Source organism: Raphanus sativus, chromosome 5, assembly GCF_000801105.2.
Source record: "Raphanus sativus cultivar WK10039 chromosome 5, ASM80110v3, whole genome shotgun sequence".
NCBI lineage: Eukaryota > Viridiplantae > Streptophyta > Magnoliopsida > Brassicales > Brassicaceae > Raphanus > Raphanus sativus.
The window spans coordinates 38,965,312-38,986,631 of NC_079515.1; the positions used below are offsets into that span (position 1 = coordinate 38,965,312).

At 34.9% G+C, this 21,320-nt stretch overlaps 4 protein-coding genes across 4 annotated transcripts; 3 read left to right on the forward strand and 1 right to left on the reverse strand.

Moving 5' to 3' along the window:
* Positions 1–5,675: 5,675 nt before the first annotated feature.
* On the forward strand, positions 5,676–10,809 carry LOC108863114 (long chain acyl-CoA synthetase 6, peroxisomal). Its single transcript, XM_056986379.1, has 23 exons — positions 5,676–5,856; positions 5,942–6,002; positions 6,097–6,174; positions 6,245–6,316; positions 6,778–6,859; positions 6,946–7,051; positions 7,139–7,215; positions 7,336–7,380; positions 7,497–7,583; positions 7,734–7,823; positions 7,976–8,055; positions 8,218–8,311; positions 8,441–8,529; positions 8,619–8,707; positions 8,798–8,927; positions 9,031–9,149; positions 9,231–9,354; positions 9,447–9,533; positions 9,655–9,758; positions 9,832–9,917; positions 9,998–10,081; positions 10,177–10,263; positions 10,559–10,809. Exons 1-23 carry the CDS (start codon positions 5,736–5,738, stop codon positions 10,628–10,630), a joined length of 2,064 nt encoding a protein of 687 aa, XP_056842359.1. The 5' UTR covers positions 5,676–5,735; the 3' UTR covers positions 10,631–10,809.
* A 775-nt stretch (positions 10,810–11,584) lies between these two features.
* On the forward strand, positions 11,585–14,694 carry LOC108857486 (sugar transport protein 6). Its single transcript, XM_018631475.2, has 4 exons — positions 11,585–11,930; positions 12,032–12,351; positions 12,993–13,619; positions 14,054–14,694. The coding sequence occupies exons 1-4, from the start codon at positions 11,801–11,803 to the stop codon at positions 14,501–14,503; spliced, it is 1,527 nt and encodes a 508-aa protein (XP_018486977.1). The 5' UTR covers positions 11,585–11,800; the 3' UTR covers positions 14,504–14,694.
* A 508-nt stretch (positions 14,695–15,202) lies between these two features.
* Positions 15,203–18,515, reverse strand: LOC108805143 (T-complex protein 1 subunit gamma). The gene is made up of 13 exons (XM_018577111.2): positions 18,360–18,515; positions 18,196–18,257; positions 18,033–18,105; positions 17,759–17,826; positions 17,597–17,666; positions 17,397–17,465; positions 17,237–17,308; positions 17,040–17,113; positions 16,242–16,904; positions 16,046–16,171; positions 15,860–15,964; positions 15,686–15,760; positions 15,203–15,600 (listed from the first exon to the last, which is right to left on the reverse strand). Exons 1-13 carry the CDS (start codon positions 18,382–18,384, stop codon positions 15,412–15,414), a joined length of 1,671 nt encoding a protein of 556 aa, XP_018432613.1. The 5' UTR covers positions 18,385–18,515; the 3' UTR covers positions 15,203–15,411.
* Positions 18,516–19,499: 984 nt separating this feature from the next.
* On the forward strand, positions 19,500–20,217 carry LOC108859553 (uncharacterized). Its single transcript, XM_018633461.2, has one exon. The coding sequence runs from the start codon at positions 19,699–19,701 to the stop codon at positions 20,008–20,010; it is 312 nt and encodes a 103-aa protein (XP_018488963.1). The 5' UTR covers positions 19,500–19,698; the 3' UTR covers positions 20,011–20,217.
* The last annotated feature ends 1,103 nt before the right edge of the window (positions 20,218–21,320 follow it).

A 21,320-nucleotide genomic window follows, 5' to 3' on the forward strand; every position in this document is an offset into this window, starting at 1 on the left:
TAACCACGGATTTTTTTTTACCACGGAAAATTGGCATATACATTTAACTATTTAAGGTTAACTACCGTAAGTCATATGTGTGTGTGTATATATGTATAACATGTCGATCTTAGATCTGTAAGTATTATGTGTTAAATTATATTCAAAACTTGCCGCTTATGAAAGAAAACGATAGAAGCAAGCCACCTGATCTAGGTTTCTATTTTTAGAATATTCTCTCTCAAATTCTGCATAGTGTCATTATAAATAGTAATCCAGGTTAGACTAAGTTAACATCAAACTGTCCTTTTTCTCTTTGGCTAGCCAACTCTAAGTTGCTTTTACCCTCTCAAAGCCATGTTACCTCTATGAAATCGTACGGAGTAGCTTATGAAAACACAAAGTCTTAGACTCGTGAATCAGCAATTGATTCCCCACTATCACTTTCACTCTTATGTCTTTCTGTTTTCCAGATGCTTACGCTGTGTTATGTACGAAAAACCCCTAATTAAAGCCTTTTTCCTAAAAGGAAAGGTACAAATTAAACAACACTTGCATACAACTCTAACAGGTAAACTAATGTTCCAAAGTCACTAATTAACCGGATGCATGTGGTAGCCTCATTGGATGTCTTCAGCGATCCGACTTAATTCCGATGGACGGTCATTACACGCTGGTCGGATCTCTTTCGAAAACTTCTGATATCAGGGTCATAAAGAAAATGTCACTAATTACTCACTAGCTACCTTTCCCATAAGCTCCAATCCATGTGGGGAATGATATAACAACCATGCTCATAGCAAGTGTGTTTGCATTAAAAAAAAGTGAGTTTGCATTTGTTAGTATTATTTTTGTATTCAGCAGGAACAATGATAATGCAGTGAACAAGTTTCGTGTAAGAATTTCTGACAGTTTAATGCCCTTTTTTACAATATTTAAAAACCCAATAGTTCTACTAAAAATTTTAAACAATATATGTATATTTATATTTTTTTGTCAACATGCATGTATATATATATCAAAAATTGTTTGTTAAATTAATTAAAACTTAATAAAACTAGTTTATGAGAAAGCCTGAAAATTCTATTTTCTTATCAAATTTCGAACATTGCTCCCATTACAAGTATAAATATTTATTCATTTAAAAAATTGCAACCTGGACCTTTTCAAAATTTGCATCTACATTTTTTTTTTAATGTTGTTGATCAAAATACTAACTTTTTGCAAGTCTTTTAAGGAAGCAAATATAGCATGGATTAAACTAAAAAGCAGTTGAACCCTAACTTCATCTTTTACTGAACTTGCAAGAAAGAGAGGCTAGTAGAAGTGTGAGCCGGGAAAAGACTTTTGAGGTTCTGGGTTTTTCTGTAATGGAAAAGTTTTATCAGCTTGCGTACTGTGGCTGTGGGTGAATAAAGAATGTGCTTACAAATATAATTGCTAGCTACACCATCAATGAACTGTGTTGAGCATATATAATAATATGTATGCTAAGCCTACTTCTGTATTGTCCAATCTATGATCGTTTTGATTAGCTAGCAGACCAAAACTTTTCGAGGTGTATAGCAGACATGAACACAAAGTACAACATATTTAATAATTTCTCACAGAATTCGACGAGAGACAATGGATAGGTGATTTGGTACTAAGATACCTCAGATATGTGTATTATATATGACAAGTAGATGTCAGTTTTTTCTTTTCCTACTAACTTCTTTTCCAAAATTAGTACGACTTAGCTCTAGAACTAGTAACATTTTACAATATGTTCCAAAATGGATGATCATGCATTACTCAGTGCACTGAATAATTGAGTCAAAGAATTTGTGTAATCGCATTACTAAGCAAATAAAAGATGATTTGAAGAACAATAGTGTGATATATAATGTTTCTTATAGTTTAATCACATGAAGAAACTACCGTTCTTAATATGTCAATCAATGTGCGATCCGGTAGTTAAGTCCAAAAAATTATGTTTCAAACTAATCAACGGTACTTTGGTGATAAGAAGAACTATTTGAGACAAACCATATAAATCCGTCGTTTTGGGTTCAAATCCTGTTAAAAACTAAGTTGATACTGATTGACCAGACGAAGATAAAAATATTTTTTTAGATTTCATTAAAAATTTGAGATCAGACTACTCGTTGGTATAATGGTACTGTTCTTCTAAATATCACGGATTAGAAAAAAGTTACGCTCCACTGTTCAACACTCTTTCGTGGAGGAAACAATAATTAATGATTTACCATTTAGTTTCATACACTATCGGTATATGATCAAATAAAAATAAATAATAATAGAATAGAGGATACTATAAGGGCAATTGTAAGAGTAAAAGTTATTAGACATAATTTAACGAAGAAAAGGTAGGAAAAGGAGCTGACCTGCAGACGTAATCTGTCGAGAGAAATATCATTCTACATATATTGAGTCTCTGATCACCACATGTGGTCCTAAATTTCGAACCAAGGCAAAGAAATGAAGTAGAAAGTAGCATAGCAACCTTTGGCCGCTCCAAACGGTCATGGTTTGCTTTTTTCATTTGTGTCGTATTACATAAAGATACTTTTATTATATTTAATTGAGTTTTACAATTATTAAGTGAATAGGGGACACAAGTCACACAAGCAAATTAAAGTAGGAGAATTTTATATACGAAAATAGTTTGACTTGTCATGTCACAAAAGCCCCATGATGCACACACGCACAAAACTAAACAAATAAAATACAGAGTGATGCTATAATGTAAATTTCAATTTCATTTGATAGTTTGAAAAGGCTAAACAAACTACAGCAACAACAATTATTATTATTATTATTATTTTTTCAGCAACAACAATTATTAAACATGTTTTTGTTTGAATAACAATTTTACATTCATTCAAAAAATTAATGTAAAAATGTAACTGTAAATTAATGTAAAAATAATATTTTGTGTTGGCATATTTGAAAGCATTTTTTGTACTGTTCTACAAAGATCCAATTTCTTTAGGATAATATGATTCTTGATTTCGTACTTATTCGAAAAGAATTTGCCAAGAAGAATACATAATCATCCCAAAACTAGGTGAACGCTACATCGAATCTGAACATACATGATGCGAAACCAAAGCGTGCATCTCATGGCTCAAAATGATTTGCATACGCAAAAACCATCTTTCGACTATATTAGTGGAGCCTTTATGAGCCACTCCTTAAACTTTTTTAAATCGTGACCATGCATTAAATTTTCAAATGGAGCTTATATATAAACAATGCTTACACATGCATATGAACTATTGGTTAACAAAGTTCATGTATATTTTAGGCAGACAAAGAATATATAGAGAATGTTATGTATTGGCCACATAGAGTTATTGTTTGTCTCCTTAGCTTTTGTTGAAAGCATGACATCCACATGAAAATATCATTCTCATCCATAACTATTGTCTCACTCACATATCATCCAAGCAAACTATAACTTTCACAAAGTAGATCAAAATATGTGTATAATAAGATTGGCTTTTATTTTTAAGTGTAGCTAATTTGGATAAGAGTACCGATTCAATGGAATAAACCACAGTCATAGATACTTACATCCATCTATTCCATTACTATCTAGAACAAGCATCCTTAGGAGTTATCCAATTTGAAGTTGATTAAAAGACAACACCATAACAAAAAAAAAGACAAGGAAAAACACAGAATAATAAGATACAGAAACATGTATATGACCAACAAATTATTATATATGTTATATGTATACAACAATTTAGAAATTCATATGGATGTTAAAAAAAGAATTCGAAAGGAGATTACTCATTTGTATTTTAAATTTTCTTTGTCAGAAAAGTAGTCATCAAAAAAAAAAGTATGACCAAAATAGGTTTTAGTAAAAAGACAAAAAATTCTTCTACCCATTACTTATAGATATATAAATAAATAAATAAATAATATTTTTAAAAACAATTTTGGATTAATATGTCTTGAAATGAAAACTTTTTATAATTTTTCAAACTTTTTTCAATTTTTCTTTTTAAATTTCAAAAATGTTTTTAACTATTTTTTAACTTTTAATATTTATTTTCTGTTTTTTAAAGTTTTTAAATCTCATCCCAAAATTTTATCCATTAATTTTAAACCCAAAATCTACCGTTAATTAACCCTATTTTGTCACTTTTGGGAGACTAATTTTGTAAAAATAAACTTAGAAAATAACTATCCTAAGAAATTTCTCTTTGTGTTATTACCTCTTTCTTGGAACCTGTACAGAAGACAAACGAAAAATGTTAAGAAATTCAAAATTTGGTTTAAGGATGTTCCAGATGAATGTGACCTATCCGAACGGTATGCTCCATTTGTTAGGAACGAAACAGATATAATCAATACAAATGTGATTACTGTTATTATTTACTTAAACTTTCTTTTTAAAAAGAAAAAAAAATTCATATTGCATTTGGTTTAACTAGCTTCTACCAAAATTTGTGGAGTTACCAGATAATTATTTATACGTTTTATAAAGAATGTCGCTTAGATAATTTTCACACATATTAAAAAATGGTTAAAATATATTTATGTTTTCATTTATTTCATCCGTTTAGTCAATAATATTTTAGATAAATAAATTTATGTACACATTTTATAGTTATTATTGAGGTAAAAGTAAGTATAAATTGAATTAGAATTTTAGTATGATAATAATAAAGTGACATTTATTTAGAAAGGAGAGGAAATACTTATGATGAGCTTATGACCGACCGTGTTTATGTTTTTTTTACAAGCCCAGTAGCGATGGCAATTGCCAGACCGTATTAAAGAATAGCCCATTACTTACTAATATGCTCAAGTTAAAACCCATCAAGAGGGGGTAATTGTGTAAACAAAACAAGAAAGGGAACAGGGAGTGTTTGGTGAGTACTCATAAATTTGGGCCTATACCTTATTGACTACTCGCCGTTTTAAGTTCGTGTTTAGTAGCTCATGCTCGAGACAACATATGTTTTTGTCATCAAATTATGACCCAATTTTATAGAGATCGCATGATCTATGATACCTAGGCTATAACCAGAGGCGGACCCAACTTCTTCTACCCATTATCTTATAGATATATAAATAAATAAATATTTTTTTTTTATAATTTTGGATTAATACGTCTTAAAATCATAAAACAATATTTAATTATTTTGAAACGAAAATTTACTTTACAATGCCAACTAAACTAAAGCGGAGGAAGTACTAAAAACATATAATGAATTATACAAGGTATTTCAGAAGTTGTATTTGTAAAATTGATTAGTTATGTTATTAGCTAAACAATTCTAGGCTCATAATTCTACTTCTGTTACAATAATTTACGGTCTAATTGCACTAAGATCTCCTGTAATTATTTCAATTCTAATTTACATGATTCATTTTTTTACGATTTGAAACTCAAAAAAAATTAATGTAAAAATATCAATAAAAATTTTAATCAAACAACTGATTAAAGAGGCTTCCACCGAGAACTACTTTTCCAGTGTTATACTGTTATTATTTATTTTCTGTCAAAAATATACTGGAGTTTTTTTTTTTGAACACAATAATATACTGGAGTGTTTTATTTTATATTTGATGCAATTATTAGAAGTTTTTATGAATGATTGACGAAATCAAACGATAGCGACATCAACCGAGTTAGAAAAGCGTGCCCCGCCCATTAGTCAAATTCTATCGGATCATTCTCCTTTCTCTCTCTCTCTCTCTCTTTTCAGATTCCGAATCGGGCAAAAACAAAAATGGATACTTCTTCCTCCGCCGCACGCCGCCGCATAAACGCTATCCACTCCCATCTCGTCACCTCCTCTCGCTCCTCCCCTCTCCTCTGCTCCAATCCCACCGCCGGCGAGTTCTGTCTCGGTCAGTACTATCCCCCCATCTTCTCTTCTCTTTCTCTCTCAGCTTCTTCCGCTTCTGTTTTCTTATCTTTTCTGATGATAACCAGATAATGGCTATAGCGTCGTGCTTCCGGAGAAGCTGAGCACTGGCAACTGGAACGTCTACAGGTTATATATATATATATATATATATATATATCCACGATCATGTGTTCGTTCAACGTTTGACCTTTTGTGTTTGTTCGGTTTGAATTTTGGTTAGATCTGCTCGATCTCCGTTCAAGCTCGTTAGCAGGTTCCCTGATCATCCTGACATCGCCACTCTCCATGACAACTTTGAGTAAGCGATTTATTATTATTCATCTTTTAGTCAACTCTCTTCTGATGATAATTACTGAATGTGCGTGTAGGCATGCTGTTCATGACTTTCGGGATTACAAGTACTTAGGTACTCGCGTTCGTGTTGACGGAACCGTTGGAGAGTGAGCCACTTGCTTATATACTGTTTATGTTTCAGGGCCGGTCCTGGTGAAACATTTGCCTTTGGTCCTAAAACTTAAGTGGCTAATATGTATTAGATTGTTCCGTGCAAAAGAAAAGAATATATGTATTTGATTATTTAGTTCATTAATCCTGTTCTGTAAGTGGAATGCATAGCATAGCTTTATGTTTGTATGTAGGTTGTGCAGTAAGGGTTGGAAAAGGGCAATCTCTCATTATCCGTTTCCGTTATTGTTTTAAGTTGTATAAATCTAAAGATTGGTTTTGGACATAGCTAGATGAAATATTTACTTCGGTCCGAAAATTTAAGTGGATAAGGAAAATATATGTATTGATTATTTAGTTCATCATCCGTACTTTGTTGTTCCAAACCCCCCGTAAATCTCAGACCGGTTCTGATTATGATACTTTTATTAAATTACTCTGGTTTTTACTCTTCTAGCTACAAATGGATGACTTATGGAGAAGTTGGTACAGCAAGAACTGCTTTAGGTTCTGGTTTAGTTCATCACGGAATCACCTCGGTAAAACTATTTTTTTTCTAAATCTTTCTTTCCCGCTTGAAGTTTTAGCTGATGCAAGCTTGTGTGTGTTTTTCTATTTCGAGTAGGGATCTTCTGTTGGAATTTACTTTATCAACCGCCCAGAGTGGCTCATTGTTGATCAAGCTTGTGCTTCTTATTCTTATGTCTCTGTTCCTTTGTATGATACTCTTGGTAAGTATTCTGCTTACGGTGTTGTTTTTTCCATTGCAAGCTTCGTAGGGATGTTCTAATTATGTTTTTCTTTCTTTTTGACTGAAGGTCCTGATGCTGTAAAATTTATTGTCAATCATGCAAATGTGCAAGCCATATTTTGTGTGCCAGAGACGTTAAACTCCGTGAGTTCATTAATCTGCTGCTTGGATTACTTTTTTTTTCTTCATATGCTTACCTAAGTGATTGTTTTCTGAAGTCTCTTTGCTTGTTTCTCTGGTTTGGGTTATCGCTGGAGCTTGCAGTTACTTAGCGGCTTGTCTGAGATGCCAACTGTACGCCTGGTGGTGGTATGAAGAGACTTTAATTTTGTTGCTATCGATTACACTTTTTGAGTATTGTGACTACAGCTTTTAAATTACTTTTCTCTTCTCTGTGTTTCTGATACTTATCATGTACCAATTAGGTTGTTGGAGGGTTAAATGAATCTTTGCCTTCGCTTCCCCCATCCGCAGGAGTTAAAGTTGTATCATATTCGGTGTTACTGAACCAGGTACACTCTTCTCTGTTTATCTGCTCTGGAAACCGTATTGAACTATCCGTCCTCTGAATATAAGCAGGATTAAGGGCATTCTATCAACTAGGAGTTCGCAGTTATTACATGTTGGTTTCACAGTTTTCTTACCACACAAATTTGTTTCAGGGCCGTAGTAACCCACAGCCGTTTTGTCCACCAAAACCGGATGATGTTGCAACCTTATGCTATACAAGCGGAACAACTGGGACCCCAAAGGTTTTTGCTTACTTGAAACTTCTGTCGGTCTCCAAAACTGGGACATTTACTCTTCTTTATTTCATATTTACACTGTCTATAGCTTCTAAATTACTGTTTATGCTATCATGTATGCTTCATTCCTTCCTGGCCTGCTCTTTCTGGATGAAAAGGGAGTTGTATTGACTCATGCAAACTTGATTGCAAATGTTGCTGGAACAAGTTTTAGTGTGAAATTTTTCTCTTCAGATATGTAAGTGCTTTCCTTCTTTCCACTAATAGACTAATAGGAAAATATTTTAAATGTTCTCTTTTGTATCTATTTACTACATGCACCTCTATTCTTAAAAAAAAATCCAGTTTTTCATGTTAAATACTTGCTGCTAATTTTGTGCTACTCTCTTGCACTTTCCAGTTACATTTCATATCTTCCGCTGGCACACATTTACGAACGAGCAAATCAGATCCTAGCAGTGTACTTTGGAGTTGCTGTTGGTTTCTACCAAGGGGTTGGAAACTGAACTTTCAGCTTTTAGCTAACTATTTGCCATAAATTTGTTTCTATACGTGATGGCAGAACCTCTCGGATTATTTTCTGTTGAATTGATTGGAAGAACCACTTGCCAAAATTTCTGCAGGACAATATGAAACTACTGGATGATTTGGCTGCTCTGAGACCTACTGTATTCAGCAGCGTCCCCCGATTATACAATAGAATATATGATGGGTAATAGTGTTTTCAGTTCGTTGATATACGCTCTATGCTACTTTTGGTGATTCATTGAACTAATGGTAAAATTGTTGTTGCCATGCCAGTATTACTAATGCAGTAAAAACCTCGGGTGGGCTGAAAGAGAGGCTCTTCAATGCTGCCTATAATGCAAAGAAGCAGGCTCTCTTGAATGGTAGGTCCTGTCATGCAATTTAACTCTGTTTGCGCAACTTGCTTCTGTAGCTGTATGTTGTAATTTCTGAGACATCTACTGTTGGTTCAGGAAAAAGTGCGTCTCCCATATGGGACAGGTTGGTATTTAATAAGATAAAAGACAGACTTGGAGGACGGGTTCGTTTTATGACGTCTGGGGCTTCACCTCTGTCTCCTGAAGTGTTGGAGTTTTTGAAGATGTAAGTTTATCGCTTCGAAGAGATTGTGTTCTGTCATGATATAATATGTTTATCGCTTTGTTTGACATTATCTTTTGATTAAATTTGTATATGACTTCGCCAGATGCTTTGGAGGAAGGGTATCAGAGGGATATGGAATGACAGAAACATCTTGTGTTATAAGTGGCATGGACGAGGGTGATAACCTCACTGGACATGTTGGCTCTCCTAATCCAGCTTGTGGTGAGCTTTTTACTGACTCTGGGATAAGATAAATATACAAGTTATAACGCTATATGATTTAATACTCATTGCTTTTTTCAGAAGTAAAGCTTGTGGATGTCCCGGAAATGAACTATACATCAGCAGATGAGCCCCATCCTCGTGGCGAGATATGTGTTAGGGGTCCCATCATCTTCAGAGGCTATTACAAGGATGAAGTTCAAACGTATGAATACCTATTCCATCACAAAGTCTTCTTTCACTAACCAGATTGTACCAAAAGTTTAATAGGTTCAGTTAAATGTATTTAAATTTTAGGAGAGAGGTAATTGATGAAGATGGATGGCTTCACACTGGAGATATAGGTCTTTGGCTACCGGGAGGACGTCTAAAAATCATTGACAGGTATTCCCAAATCACTTGATTAGTATCCACTATTCGAAGATGGTTTAACTTTTTTGGAGGACTTGTTGGTATGTTTTGTACCGAGAATCATCTTTGTAAACGTTCCTTGTTCTTTAAATAGGAAAAAGAACATCTTCAAATTGGCGCAAGGGGAGTATATAGCTCCAGAGAAAATTGAAAACGTTTATGCCAAATGCAGATTTGTCGGCCAATGCTTCATATATGGTAAAGAGAAAATTTTCCTTAGTTTTTTTGCTTTATTCTTTTCGCCATCTAACCGGTTTTTATTTTTACTCAGGTGATAGCTTTAATTCATCATTGGTGGCTGTTGTATCGGTTGATCCAGATGTGCTTAAAAGCTGGGCTGCTTCAGAAGGCATAAAGGTGATATAAACTTCCTTCACCAAGTTCCTTCAAATGCAACACTAGCAAAGTAACTTTATACAATGCTTAAAATGCTGCAGGGAGATCTGAGAGAGCTGTGCAATAACCCGAGAGTGAAAGCAGCAGTACTATCAGACATGGACGCTGTTGCGAGAGAAGCTCAGGTAATGCCATCTCCGTGACATTTATTTATTTCATCTTAGTTAGTGTTCTCAAAGACACCATCACTGACTAAGATTTTAAACAACATTGAATGCAGTTGAGAGGCTTTGAGTTTGCAAAAGCTGTAACACTGGTGCTGGAGCCATTTACGCTAGAAAATGGCTTGTTGACACCAACATTCAAGGTAAATTCTGCAGGACCCATTTGAGTAACTTAGATGAATTAGAATCACTGGTTTCTACTCCTGAGGGTAGGTCAGTGAATGAGTAGGCTAGTGAAGTATTATTCTATGCCCCCTCCCTCCAAAATTGTAGGAAAAGTTACATAGATATAAACTCCAAATTTGTAAAATAATTTCTAAATTATCTATAGTCGCTAAAATCTCAGATGTGTGTACTAAAAGGACGTAGGATGATTAGTAAACTAATTGTGAAAATGAATTGAAGCTGAAGGATTTTGATTGAACTGTTTGTTTACAGATTAAGAGACCACAAGCAAAGGAATACTTCGCCGAAGCAATAACAAACATGTACAAGGAGCTTGCTAAATAAAGCTTTGTGATTCGGGTGTAATTCGAGTGATTAATAAAAAATCCTAAAATTGTAATTCTTTTTTATTTTTTTCTTCTTGCTATATGTTTCATTGAATGTTCGCTAAGGTAATAAAGGTGCTATAGTATAGGTACTAAAACGTTTGCCTTGTGTAATAAGAAAGTCAAAAACATTCTCAATTCGTTTTGTATTTTTCTTTCAGATTCTTCGTACTAAACGACAGAGAAACGTATAGCGAGCGGTCAGAGAAACATAAAGCATTGACTTATCTTTTTGCCTACAATATAGATCTTTTTCAACGTTTTAGCGGTCAGAGGAACGCAAAACATTGACTTTTATCTTAAAGTTGTAACGCTTGTTGACCAATTTAAAGAAAAAAGGTTGTAACGCTAAGCGAGCGGTCAGTTTAGCAGGAAGTCTTAATTGTTATTTAGTTGTATAACCGGTTACAAATTGTGATAAATTAGTATTATTTTAGTTTTAAAAACAAACAAAAAATGACTACGATTTTGAAAAAACCTAACAGGCGTTTAAAAGTCTTTTTGGCCGTTTAAAAGTCGTATAGACAAAGATATCCAGCCTAGATGGTAACCTCTCCATCTACATCTGATTGGTTTGTTTTCTACTTTTCTTTCTCATTTTCATTTTAAGCCGCAAACACCACATCCAAATAGATATTCATTTGGAGATTAATCCCGATATACACGCAATAAACGGTCCCGGTTTTCGTGTGTAAGAGAATAAAACCAAATTTAGTTACGGTTTCTGGCTGGATCGGTTTGCTTAACCGAACTCACAGCCCTAATCTATTGGTAGGTGGAGATTTGACTGTGTAATCCACTACCAAGTGGGGAAAGAAAAAAGCAAGATTATGGTCCAAAACAAGAAAGAGACTTACAGGCCTTACAATAACCGTGGATCTCTCGCCTCAGCTAATTTTCAAACACAATCCCATTTCTTAGACACCTCGGGATCTCAGTTTGGTCTGAACGTCTGTGTCATGTCTTATAAATATCTGAGCTCTTTCTTCTATTCAACAGTCTGTAATCTCAAGCAGAGTCTCTCTGTCGTCTCTGTCTCCTTCTTCAGCATACACAACACACATACAAACACTTCTGTATATATATATAGTGAGTTAGAGTGGTTTTATCTGACCAAAATTCATTGAACATGGCTGTTGTTGTATCCTCTAACGGGAATGGTCCGGCTTTTGAAGCCAAGATGACTGTCTATGTCTTCGTCTGCGTTATGATTGCTGCTGTCGGCGGTTTGATCTTCGGTTACGACATCGGAATTTCCGGTTTATTCTCTTTCTCTGTACTAATTTTCACCTTACTTGCGTACCAAGAAACAAAACTCCAAAAAGACCTAACTTGTGTTTCATGTTAATGACTTAATAAGGTGGAGTGACGGCGATGGATGATTTCTTGAAGAAATTTTTCCCTTCGGTGTGGGAGAGGAAGCAGCACGCTCATGAGAACAATTACTGCAAGTATAATAACCAGTACTTGCAACTATTCACATCGTCTCTTTACCTAGCCGCCCTCGTGGGCAGCTTCTTGGCTTCAGCCGTATGTTCCAAACTTGGAAGGAAGCCCACTATGCAGTTTGCTTCTGTCTTTTTCTTGATCGGTGTCGGGCTAGCCGCAGGAGCCGTTAACATCGTCATGTTGATCATTGGAAGAATCATGCTTGGCTTGGGTGTAGGCTTTGGCAATCAGGTAGATACATAATGCATTTTTCCTTTGCTTTGAGATTCACTATATTGAAAAGCAATTCACTATACATTTTTTTGGACAAATCAATTCACTATAATATATATACAACATTGACTTTTTAGATTACATTGAGTTTATGTTTCAACTTTCTGATGGATACAGGTTTTTTTCTTTGCTTTGACAAAAAAAAATGTGTGTAGTGATTTTGTAGAGATTTAGTGAAATTTTTTGTTTTCTCTCAATATTTTAACAAAACTAATCAATATTAGTTTCCTAAACATAATCAAATAATATTATGGACTTTCTAAATTAACATTGAATATATTTTTTTTGTTCAAATTAACATTGAATATTAAAATCTACTTTTTAAAGAGATAAATTGATTTTAGTGCTAATTACTTCTTACTTTATTTCATTTCATTTGGTTTTGTAAATAAAACCAAAATATATTTGTAAATTATGTTGATATTTTTGGTTAGTAAATATAAAATTAAATTCATATATAGTTATTCTGAATTTTTTTTTGTTATAAGCTCATAATTTTAACTCTAATTTTGAACTTTTTCGACCATTCTTAAAAATTGTCATGCCTGGCAGATCTCTAGAAATGACCTAACATTGTTGTGTGTACCTTAAATTTGCAGGCAGTGCCCCTCTTCCTATCAGAGATTGCTCCAGCACAGCTCAGGGGAGGTCTCAACATTGTGTTCCAACTCATGGTCACAATTGGAATACTAATAGCCAACCTTGTCAACTACTTCACTGCCACCGTTCACCCTAACGGATGGAGAATGGCTCTCGGCGGAGCCGGAATCCCCGCCGTTATCCTCCTCTTCGGTTCACTGATCATCTGCGAGACTCCCACAAGTCTCATCGAGCGCAACAAAAACGAAGAAGGCAAAGAAACCCTAAGGAAGATCAGAGGAGTTGAAGATATAAACGAGGAGTATGAATCTATCGTCCATGCATGTGAGATTGCGAGTCAAGTGAAGGACCCTTACAGGAAACTGTTGAAACCAGCGAGTCGACCACCTTTAATCATTGGAATGCTTCTCCAGTTTTTCCAGCAGTTTAGTGGAATCAATGCTATTATGTTCTACGCACCGGTTTTGTTCCAGACCGTTGGCTTTAAAAGTGACGGAGCTCTTCTCTCTGCGGTTATCACTGGAAGCATCAACGTTCTTAGTACGTTTGTTGGGATCTACCTTGTCGATAGAACTGGCCGGAGGTTCCTTCTTTTACAATCTTCCGTTCACATGCTCATTTGTCAGGTACGTACATTTCTCTATTTCTTTGGTTATTGTGTTTAGGTCTATCTTGAAGTAGGTATATTGCTCCACAAGTAATCTTCTTTGTTTATTGAATCAAAGAGCAGCCAATGCTAGTATCTAGCAAGGATTCTAGACATTAGAAATAACAAAAAAGAGAGAAAAATGGAGAAAATGAATAAATATATAAAAAGAAGTAAATAGTTCTCATTTGAAAAATTCATCAACAACTTTTTTTCAAACGTGTTAACTCGTGACTGATTTAATTTGTTTTTATGATTTAAAATTTAGTTAATAATGAAGTTATACTAAATTATTAGTATTTTGCTTATGAGATACTTTGATGGGTTTCTCCTTGATAGACATGCTTTAAGCATCTTGAATTTGGTATCTTGCACCACGAGTAACCCTCTAAAACTAACAAATTTTTCTAACAGTTGGTCATTGGAATCGTCCTAGCGAAAGACTTGGGAACGACGAGTACATTAGGGAAGGCACAAGCCATGGTGGTTGTGGTCTTTGTCTGCCTTTACGTGATGGGATTCGCGTGGTCATGGGGACCTTTAGGATGGCTAATTCCCAGCGAGACGTTTCCTCTAGAGACTCGAAGTGCAGGATTCGCTGTTGCAGTCTCGTGCAACATGTTATTCACGTTCGTGATCGCACAAGCGTTCTTGTCAATGCTTTGCGGGATGAGATCAGGAATATTCTTCTTCTTCAGCGCTTGGATCATTGTGATGGGACTGTTTGCTGTGTTCTTTATACCGGAGACAAAGGGAGTGGCTATTGATGATGTGCGGGAGAGAGTGTGGAAGCCACATTGGTTCTGGAAAAGGTATATGCTTGCTGAGGATGATCATCAAGACGTGGAGAAGAGAACTGAATGATATCATGTCTTTGTTTTGTTTTATTTTTTCTTGTTAATGTTTGCAACTCTTTCGTTAGCTTCTTTTGTTTTGTGGGAAGAACAAATACTGAGATAAGACCAGCTTGTTGATTCAGGTTAGGTATTTCTATCAATGAATATTAATGAAAAATTTCTGACAGTTTACATATTACTTATCTAGAATTATATGTTTTTGAAACAGAGTTCTATATTTTTTAACATAATTATATGTCTGTTGCAAAACTTGTTTTTGAAACAGAGTTCTGTTGCTCAAAAAAAAACATATGTCTGTTGCAAAATTCTTCTATGTTTTGTTGCAGAATTCTTCTATGTTTGTGTTGTAGAATCTTATGTTTTATACTTCAGTTTTATGTTTTTGTCCCTAGAATAATATGCTTTAAAACTAATTCCATATTTTAAAAATGATTATGTTCTTAAAGTAGAACTTAAGTTTTTGTAGGAAATTCTCTGTTAAATTAGAATTTTATGTTTCTAAAGTAGTATAGTTCTATGTTTTCGTAAAATTATTTTGTTTTTGAATTCATCACATGTTTTTTGTGTGATTATATAAAAATAATTACTAGCTGTACCTAACGAAGCAAAACAAACCAACAAATCCGGTTAAGGCGAATCATAAACCAGCATCCTCATGTACTCTTTTTTTTTTTTGAACAGCTCATCCCTCATGTACTCTTATCAGTGTCTTTCAGTACCTTTCCTTTTAGAAGATAAACAAAAGATTCATCACTCAAACACTCAATCCCCTAAAGATCTTTTGTCGCCAACTCAAAATGCAAAACCACAAGAAATTAAAGAGAGAGCCTAGTTTCAAAAACATTTCAAACTAATATAGCAAAACAAGACAGAGAAAAAGAAAGAACAAGATCACGTTGGTGAGAGCAAAATTTTCTAATCAGGAAGAATTTGCTCGTTGTCTGCATCTCCTTCTGTCTCAATGGTAGGCTTTGAAGGTCCACCAGCTCCAGGAGCTTGCTGCTTCTTGATACCACTCACTATATCATCAATCCTCAGAAGCATACACGCCGCTTCTATAGCTGTCTTAAACGTTTGCGCCTTCACATTGTAAGCATCCCATATCTAATAATCACAAAGCTCAAACTGTTAGTATCAAGAAACAATAGATTCACACCTGAAAGATAGTAAAAGTTATGTTTATTCTTGCCTTGCTCTCTTTCATGTCAGCTATTGCACCAGTGTTTCCATCAATTCCAGTCCAAGCATTCTCACCATTTGCGTGCTAATACCAAAAAAAAAAAAAAAAATCAATCGATCAATGAAAATGATTCAGAATCATAGAATGGCAGATAATGAGAAAACAATCGAAGACGAATGATACCTTTCCTTGCAGTGCAGTCATAGTTCTGATCACGTTAACTCCACAGTTCTGAGCTAATGTACGTGGGATAGCCTCAAAAGCTATAGCAGCTGCTTCATAAGGCCACTGTTTCAAAACGAATCATAATTAGAGGCCACATTGGACTTTGAAATGATCTTAACTTAAGCGGTAAAACCTAAGCACAACCTTTTCGATTCCCTCAATTGTAGCACTCTTCTGTTTTAAAGTGGCAGAAACGGTTAACTCAGTGGCTCCTCCACCAGGAACAAGCTTTGGGTTCTTGATGATGTTTCTTGAAACAGACATGGCATCCTGTAGTAAGTATGTACCAAAGCATTAATGATAATGACTGACAGAAGACAGTAAAATATCAATCACGCACCTGAAGATTCCTCTCCACTTCATTGAGAAGATCTTTACTTGGTCCTCTTAAGAGCACAGTACATGCTTTGGGCTCTTTGCAATCAACAACGAAGGCAAAGAAGTCGTCTCCTATTTTCTTGACCTCAAACAAGCCAGCGCCTGTACCAACATCAGACTCTTGAAGTTCATCAGGCCTGTTCACAATCACAGCTCCACACGCCTTAGCAATCCTGTTGTTGTCCGTCTTTCTCAGCCTCCGGATTGCACTAACCCCGGCTTTGCTGAAATAGTGACATGCTAAGTCGCTAAGTCCCTTCTCTGTGATCACTAAATCGGGTTTGAACTTTAGAATCTGCACGCAGATGTTCTCGATGTACTCCTCTTCAAGTTTCAGCAGAACTTCCCAGTCTTCTTCTCTGACCAACTCAGCGTTGGTTTGGTTTTCACCTTTCTTGTACTCAAGGGGACAGTCAAGAAGAATAATCCGTGGGTTGACAATCTTTCTCTTCATTTTACCGGGAGCGACAACGTCTTTGTTGAACATAACTCCTTTGAGAACCTTGGAGTCTTCCAATTGACCACCGGGGACCTTCTCAACCTTGATGTATTTTTTGATATCCACCTCCCTTAATCCTTGTCCAAGATCAACACCAACAGTAGTAGTGGCATCAATAGCCAAATCCTAAAAGAGCAACATAATGTGTTTGTATAAGTGTATAGTGGTTTATCATCTAGTCTAGAAAACAAAAAAACAATATATGGTAAAAGCAAGCCATGTGACATAGAAGGAAATAACTTGAAAAGTTGAAGTACTCACAGCAATAAGATCACCAAACTGGCTAGTGAATTTTGTTCCTATGCAGCTTTTGACTAAGCCTAGTACTGTTTCACCTGCGATACAGATAAACATTCTTGTATCAGTAACCATGAGGGAAAAGCGCAACTTACATGAACGAAAAGTCCTTCCACCCTTGGCTGAAAAATTATCAAAAACAAAAGTACAAGTGGACTTACGGTCATTGACATCGACTGGCATAGCAATTTTGTCGAGAACAGCGATAGCATCCTCAAGAGCCTTGTTATAAGCTGCAGAGAAGGAAACATTTCTTCAATGGAAATAGTAAACAAAGTAAAACACAGTGGAGTTGTGAAAAATTATACGAGAGTAGTATACCACGGCAGATGACTGTGGGATGGTAACTCTTCTCAATAAATGCTTCAGCAACATGTAACATTTCACCAGCTGTTGAAAAAAAACAAAATCAGTGACAGTAAAAACAGCAGAAAACAAGTGACCATTTACACTCTTTCATGCAAGCCCCTAGTGGCAGAGAATAACCTCAATAAAAGAAACATAAGATATAATGAACATACCAAGAACAATAACAGATGTAGTCCCATCACCAACTTCTTCGTCCTGTGTACGGCTCAACTCAATCATAGACTGCAATCAACCAAAGGTAAAAAGAAACCAGATCATAAAAAGGAACAATGAGAAAGGCAACAAGAAGGTTCAAGACAGGGAAGAAACAAAACCTTAGCAGCAGGGTGAGCAACATCAAGTTCACGCAAAATAGCATTCCCATCATTGGTAACAACAATTCCTGTACAAAAAACAACTTAGGATCCACGCAACCCACCCCCATATATATAGCAAAAACTTATTTAGGCTTCACGCATAGCTAACTCTTTACACTGATATACAAATCTGTTGATACTGGATCTTTGAAAAGGTATGAACTTTAACCTAATCTCCGTTCTCTTATTATAAGATCTATAAACAGTAATAAGAAGATGGAAAAGTAAGTACCTCCACCAGCATCGAGAAGCATCTTTAACATAGAGCGAGGACCCAATGTGGTGCGGATGATATCAGCCACAGCCTGTTAAAATCGAACCAAGAACTGGTGGTGAAGCTATGATCCAAAGTAGCAACATTTTTAAACACACAAAAAGGAAAGGACTTTTGTTACCTTAGAAGCTTGGATATTACCATGGTGAACCTTTGTTCCAGATTCACGCTTCAACGAATCCTCTGAACATTACACCAACGAGTAGGGTTAACTACTAAGAGACTAAAAAAGCTGATTCGAGATTCATAGAGACGAGATCTGAAGGAGAAGAAGAAGATGCTTACTGAGAACGAGAACAGGGGCGTTCATATCTACGACGATCTAAGGGAATGACGGAGATTCCGAGCGGCGACGGAGCAAATTCGAAAAGAGTGGAAGATGGTGGATTGGAGGCTACTACTGCTTCGCGGCTCTCACTCTCTTTTTAGTTTTCAGGTTTTGTAAAGCCCATCAACTCTATTCTCATTTAGCCCATTAGCTTACAAGCCCATAAGGCCTATATGTGTTTGTTTTGTTTTTCATGGCTTTAATTTTCATAACAAAACCATTTAGAAACTACTTTTACTACTAGTACATGTACATCTTTTTTTTTTGGTGAGATTTGTAACAATTTTGAGATATCTGACATTTTCTGGCTCTGCTATATATGTTACTGTTTAAAACTTAGCACTTATGAGAGTATAGTATAGTTCCAAGTTGGAACTTTCAAACTATATATGTGATTGTTCATAAATTAGCTGTGCTGACTTTTTGATTAGGCAGACTTTTACATTGTTTATGATTTCTTAAGTTACGAGTATAATTTGCAAAACTGGAGGAAAATAATAATTGAATTGTATAGATGTAAATGATTATTGAATTTTGTTTACACAATATCAACACTTGTGATATATTTGGAGTGTGGAATTAGATAGAGTCCCTTAGATAAGTTTGGAGCTGTATTTATTGAGTTTATCTGGAGTTTGGAGCTGTTAGGCCATCTCTTTTTATGTTCCTTTCAACTGCGAATAATAGATCCACTTTTTGTGTGTGTCATATTTATGCTAACATTGTATTAATTTTAGAGTTTATACTCAAGTCTTGTTTTTTATCCTTATATGAATTAAGTTCAGTGGATTAAAAATATGGATACACCTAAAACCCCCAGCAACAAATCATATGATAATCAGAAACCAACAATACATTTCGGTCAAAAACAAAAGACAAATGGAAAATGTCAATATCATTCAAGTTTTTTAAATCAATCAACCAAATTAAACAAACCGTCGTAAATAAAATTAATGAAACCATATGTTATATATCATTTACTAAAAAGAAGAACGTGAATTTTGATTATTTATTGAGTTTTTACTAGTTGGAAAGTTAGATTGAAGTCTTACCTACTTTTAGTGTATTTGATTTGACGAGAGGACTTGTTTTTTAGTAAATAAAAAGAGAGAGGGACGCCATTGAAAGCAGAGTAGTACATCACGTTAAAAGCTAGAGAGATCAAAACCAAACAAATATTTAAAGCAACAACGTGAAGCACTTGAAACAAGATTGAGATATAACCAAACCAAACCCTATCCCTTCTACTTCTAGGCGTTTTACTTCGGCGGTTTTGGCGGCTGCTGAAGGCTTCCAATGAGCAGAAACATCAACATCGTTGGCGTTTGCCAGAGCAACAGCGGTTACTATGGCTATGGCTATGGAGGAGGATACGTGGAGAAGAGACAGTTGTTCCTAAAGAGCTACCAGTTCTCGAGGAAACAGAGCTTGACTGAGAAGATCAAGAGATCTGTGGGGAGAGTAGTGAAGAAAGTTGTCTGGATGAAGTTGAAATCTGCTCGGAGACTGAAACGCGTTGTTTGGTCGCGTCTCAAAACGGCGTTTTTCTACCACCATAGACGTTTCTTTCGTCTCCTTCGCCCAAACAAGCACTCCTCCTGCTTCTAGTATCCTAAGTCTCGATCTCTTCTCTCTTTTTTTTTCATTCGTTTGTGTGTGCATTAGTTTGCTGCTTGCTCATGTTGTTAATTCACTAAATAATCTTTGTTACGAATATATAAATACTATGCTTGCGGATTGTGAATTGTGATCATGTATTAGATTTTTATTCTAGATTTTGTAAAAGAGTTATCAAGATTTTGATTTTGATTAGGATACGAAAGATCATGCAAGAAACGTGAACTGAGTTTGCTCGTAATTGTTTAATCCATTTATTAAATCATAGTCATTAGTCACAAACGCAATAACGTAAACGAGTCATGTTCCTCCTTTTGTCGTAACTCTTTCCCAACAAATCAGTGATACGTAAACGAGTCCTTGTCTTATCAATTAAGTATATCCCTATAGCAGGCCTCAATAGGCCTAAATGTGGATCCATATAACATTCAATGGACCTGCGACTTCCGGTCTGCCATTTTTAATCCAAACCGGACCATTGATAACTAACTGAAAGAGAAGTTAGCTAAACCGGATACACATTACGTGGTTGAGATATCTTGGAAATAAAAACTATACATTAACGATAAATAGACTAGGAACCAACTTATTCCTTGTCACCAATCTAATCATTGTCGGTTACGTGTTTATAAATATTTTTTGACCTTTGTCTCTTTCTTGTTATTCTTCTCTCTCCTTGCTAATGTCACATTTGCCAGGGCTGCCTAAAATAATTATAGATTATACTCTTCTCAACTACTTCTAGTTTTGTTACATTTCATGAATTATAAGACTTCCAAAATCCAATCATTGGACACAAATCTTCATATATTCCATTGATATTTTTTTATAGTCAAAGTTAAATCATTAGAAAAGTCTTTGGTAAAAAAGCAGTTTGCTTGATCTCATTTCAGTTCTCAAGATCTTACCCCATATCAGAATACATTTTTAATTGAGACCACTAGATTTTGACCCGCCCTTAAAAGGGCGGGTATATTTTTTGTTTTACATTTTTTTATAAATTTAATTTTTATATTTATGTTTTATTTACGTTTTTTTCATTATATAATATATCAATATACTAAAACAGGAATATGACCTATTGATATATGTGTGGTCAAATTATTTTACGATAATTATTAAAACCTCTTATTAATTATTTAAAAGAAATATTATACAAAGAAAGTATAAATATGATTAAAAACATAAATATAAAAATTAAATTTCTAAAATATGTAAAACAAAAAAATATACCGACTCTTTTAAAGACGAATCCGAATCTAGTCAATACTATTAAAATAGAAACATAACATATTGATATA

Coding starts and splice junctions, on each gene's coding strand:
- LOC108805143 (XM_018577111.2), bottom strand. CDS start 18,384: ATGAACGCCCCTGTTCTCGTTCTCA. Junction 16,172..16,241: donor AAGTGGAGAGGAATCTTCAG/GTGCGTGATTGA, acceptor TACTTACTACAG/GATGCCATGTCTGTTTCAAG. Junction 15,601..15,685: donor CTGACATGAAAGAGAGCAAG/GCAAGAATAAAC, acceptor TGTGATTATTAG/ATATGGGATGCTTACAATGT.
- LOC108859553 (XM_018633461.2), top strand. CDS start 19,699: ATGAGCAGAAACATCAACATCGTTGGCGTTTGCCAGAGCAACAGCGGT.
- LOC108857486 (XM_018631475.2), top strand. CDS start 11,801: ATGGCTGTTGTTGTATCCTCTAACGGGAATGGTCCGGCTTTTGAAGCC. Junction 11,931..12,031: donor TTACGACATCGGAATTTCCG/GTTTATTCTCTT, acceptor TGACTTAATAAG/GTGGAGTGACGGCGATGGAT. Junction 13,620..14,053: donor TTCACATGCTCATTTGTCAG/GTACGTACATTT, acceptor TTTTTCTAACAG/TTGGTCATTGGAATCGTCCT.
- LOC108863114 (XM_056986379.1), top strand. CDS start 5,736: ATGGATACTTCTTCCTCCGCCGCACGCCGCCGCATAAACGCTATCCAC. Junction 7,584..7,733: donor ATTCGGTGTTACTGAACCAG/GTACACTCTTCT, acceptor AATTTGTTTCAG/GGCCGTAGTAACCCACAGCC. Junction 9,150..9,230: donor CTCTCCTAATCCAGCTTGTG/GTGAGCTTTTTA, acceptor TGCTTTTTTCAG/AAGTAAAGCTTGTGGATGTC.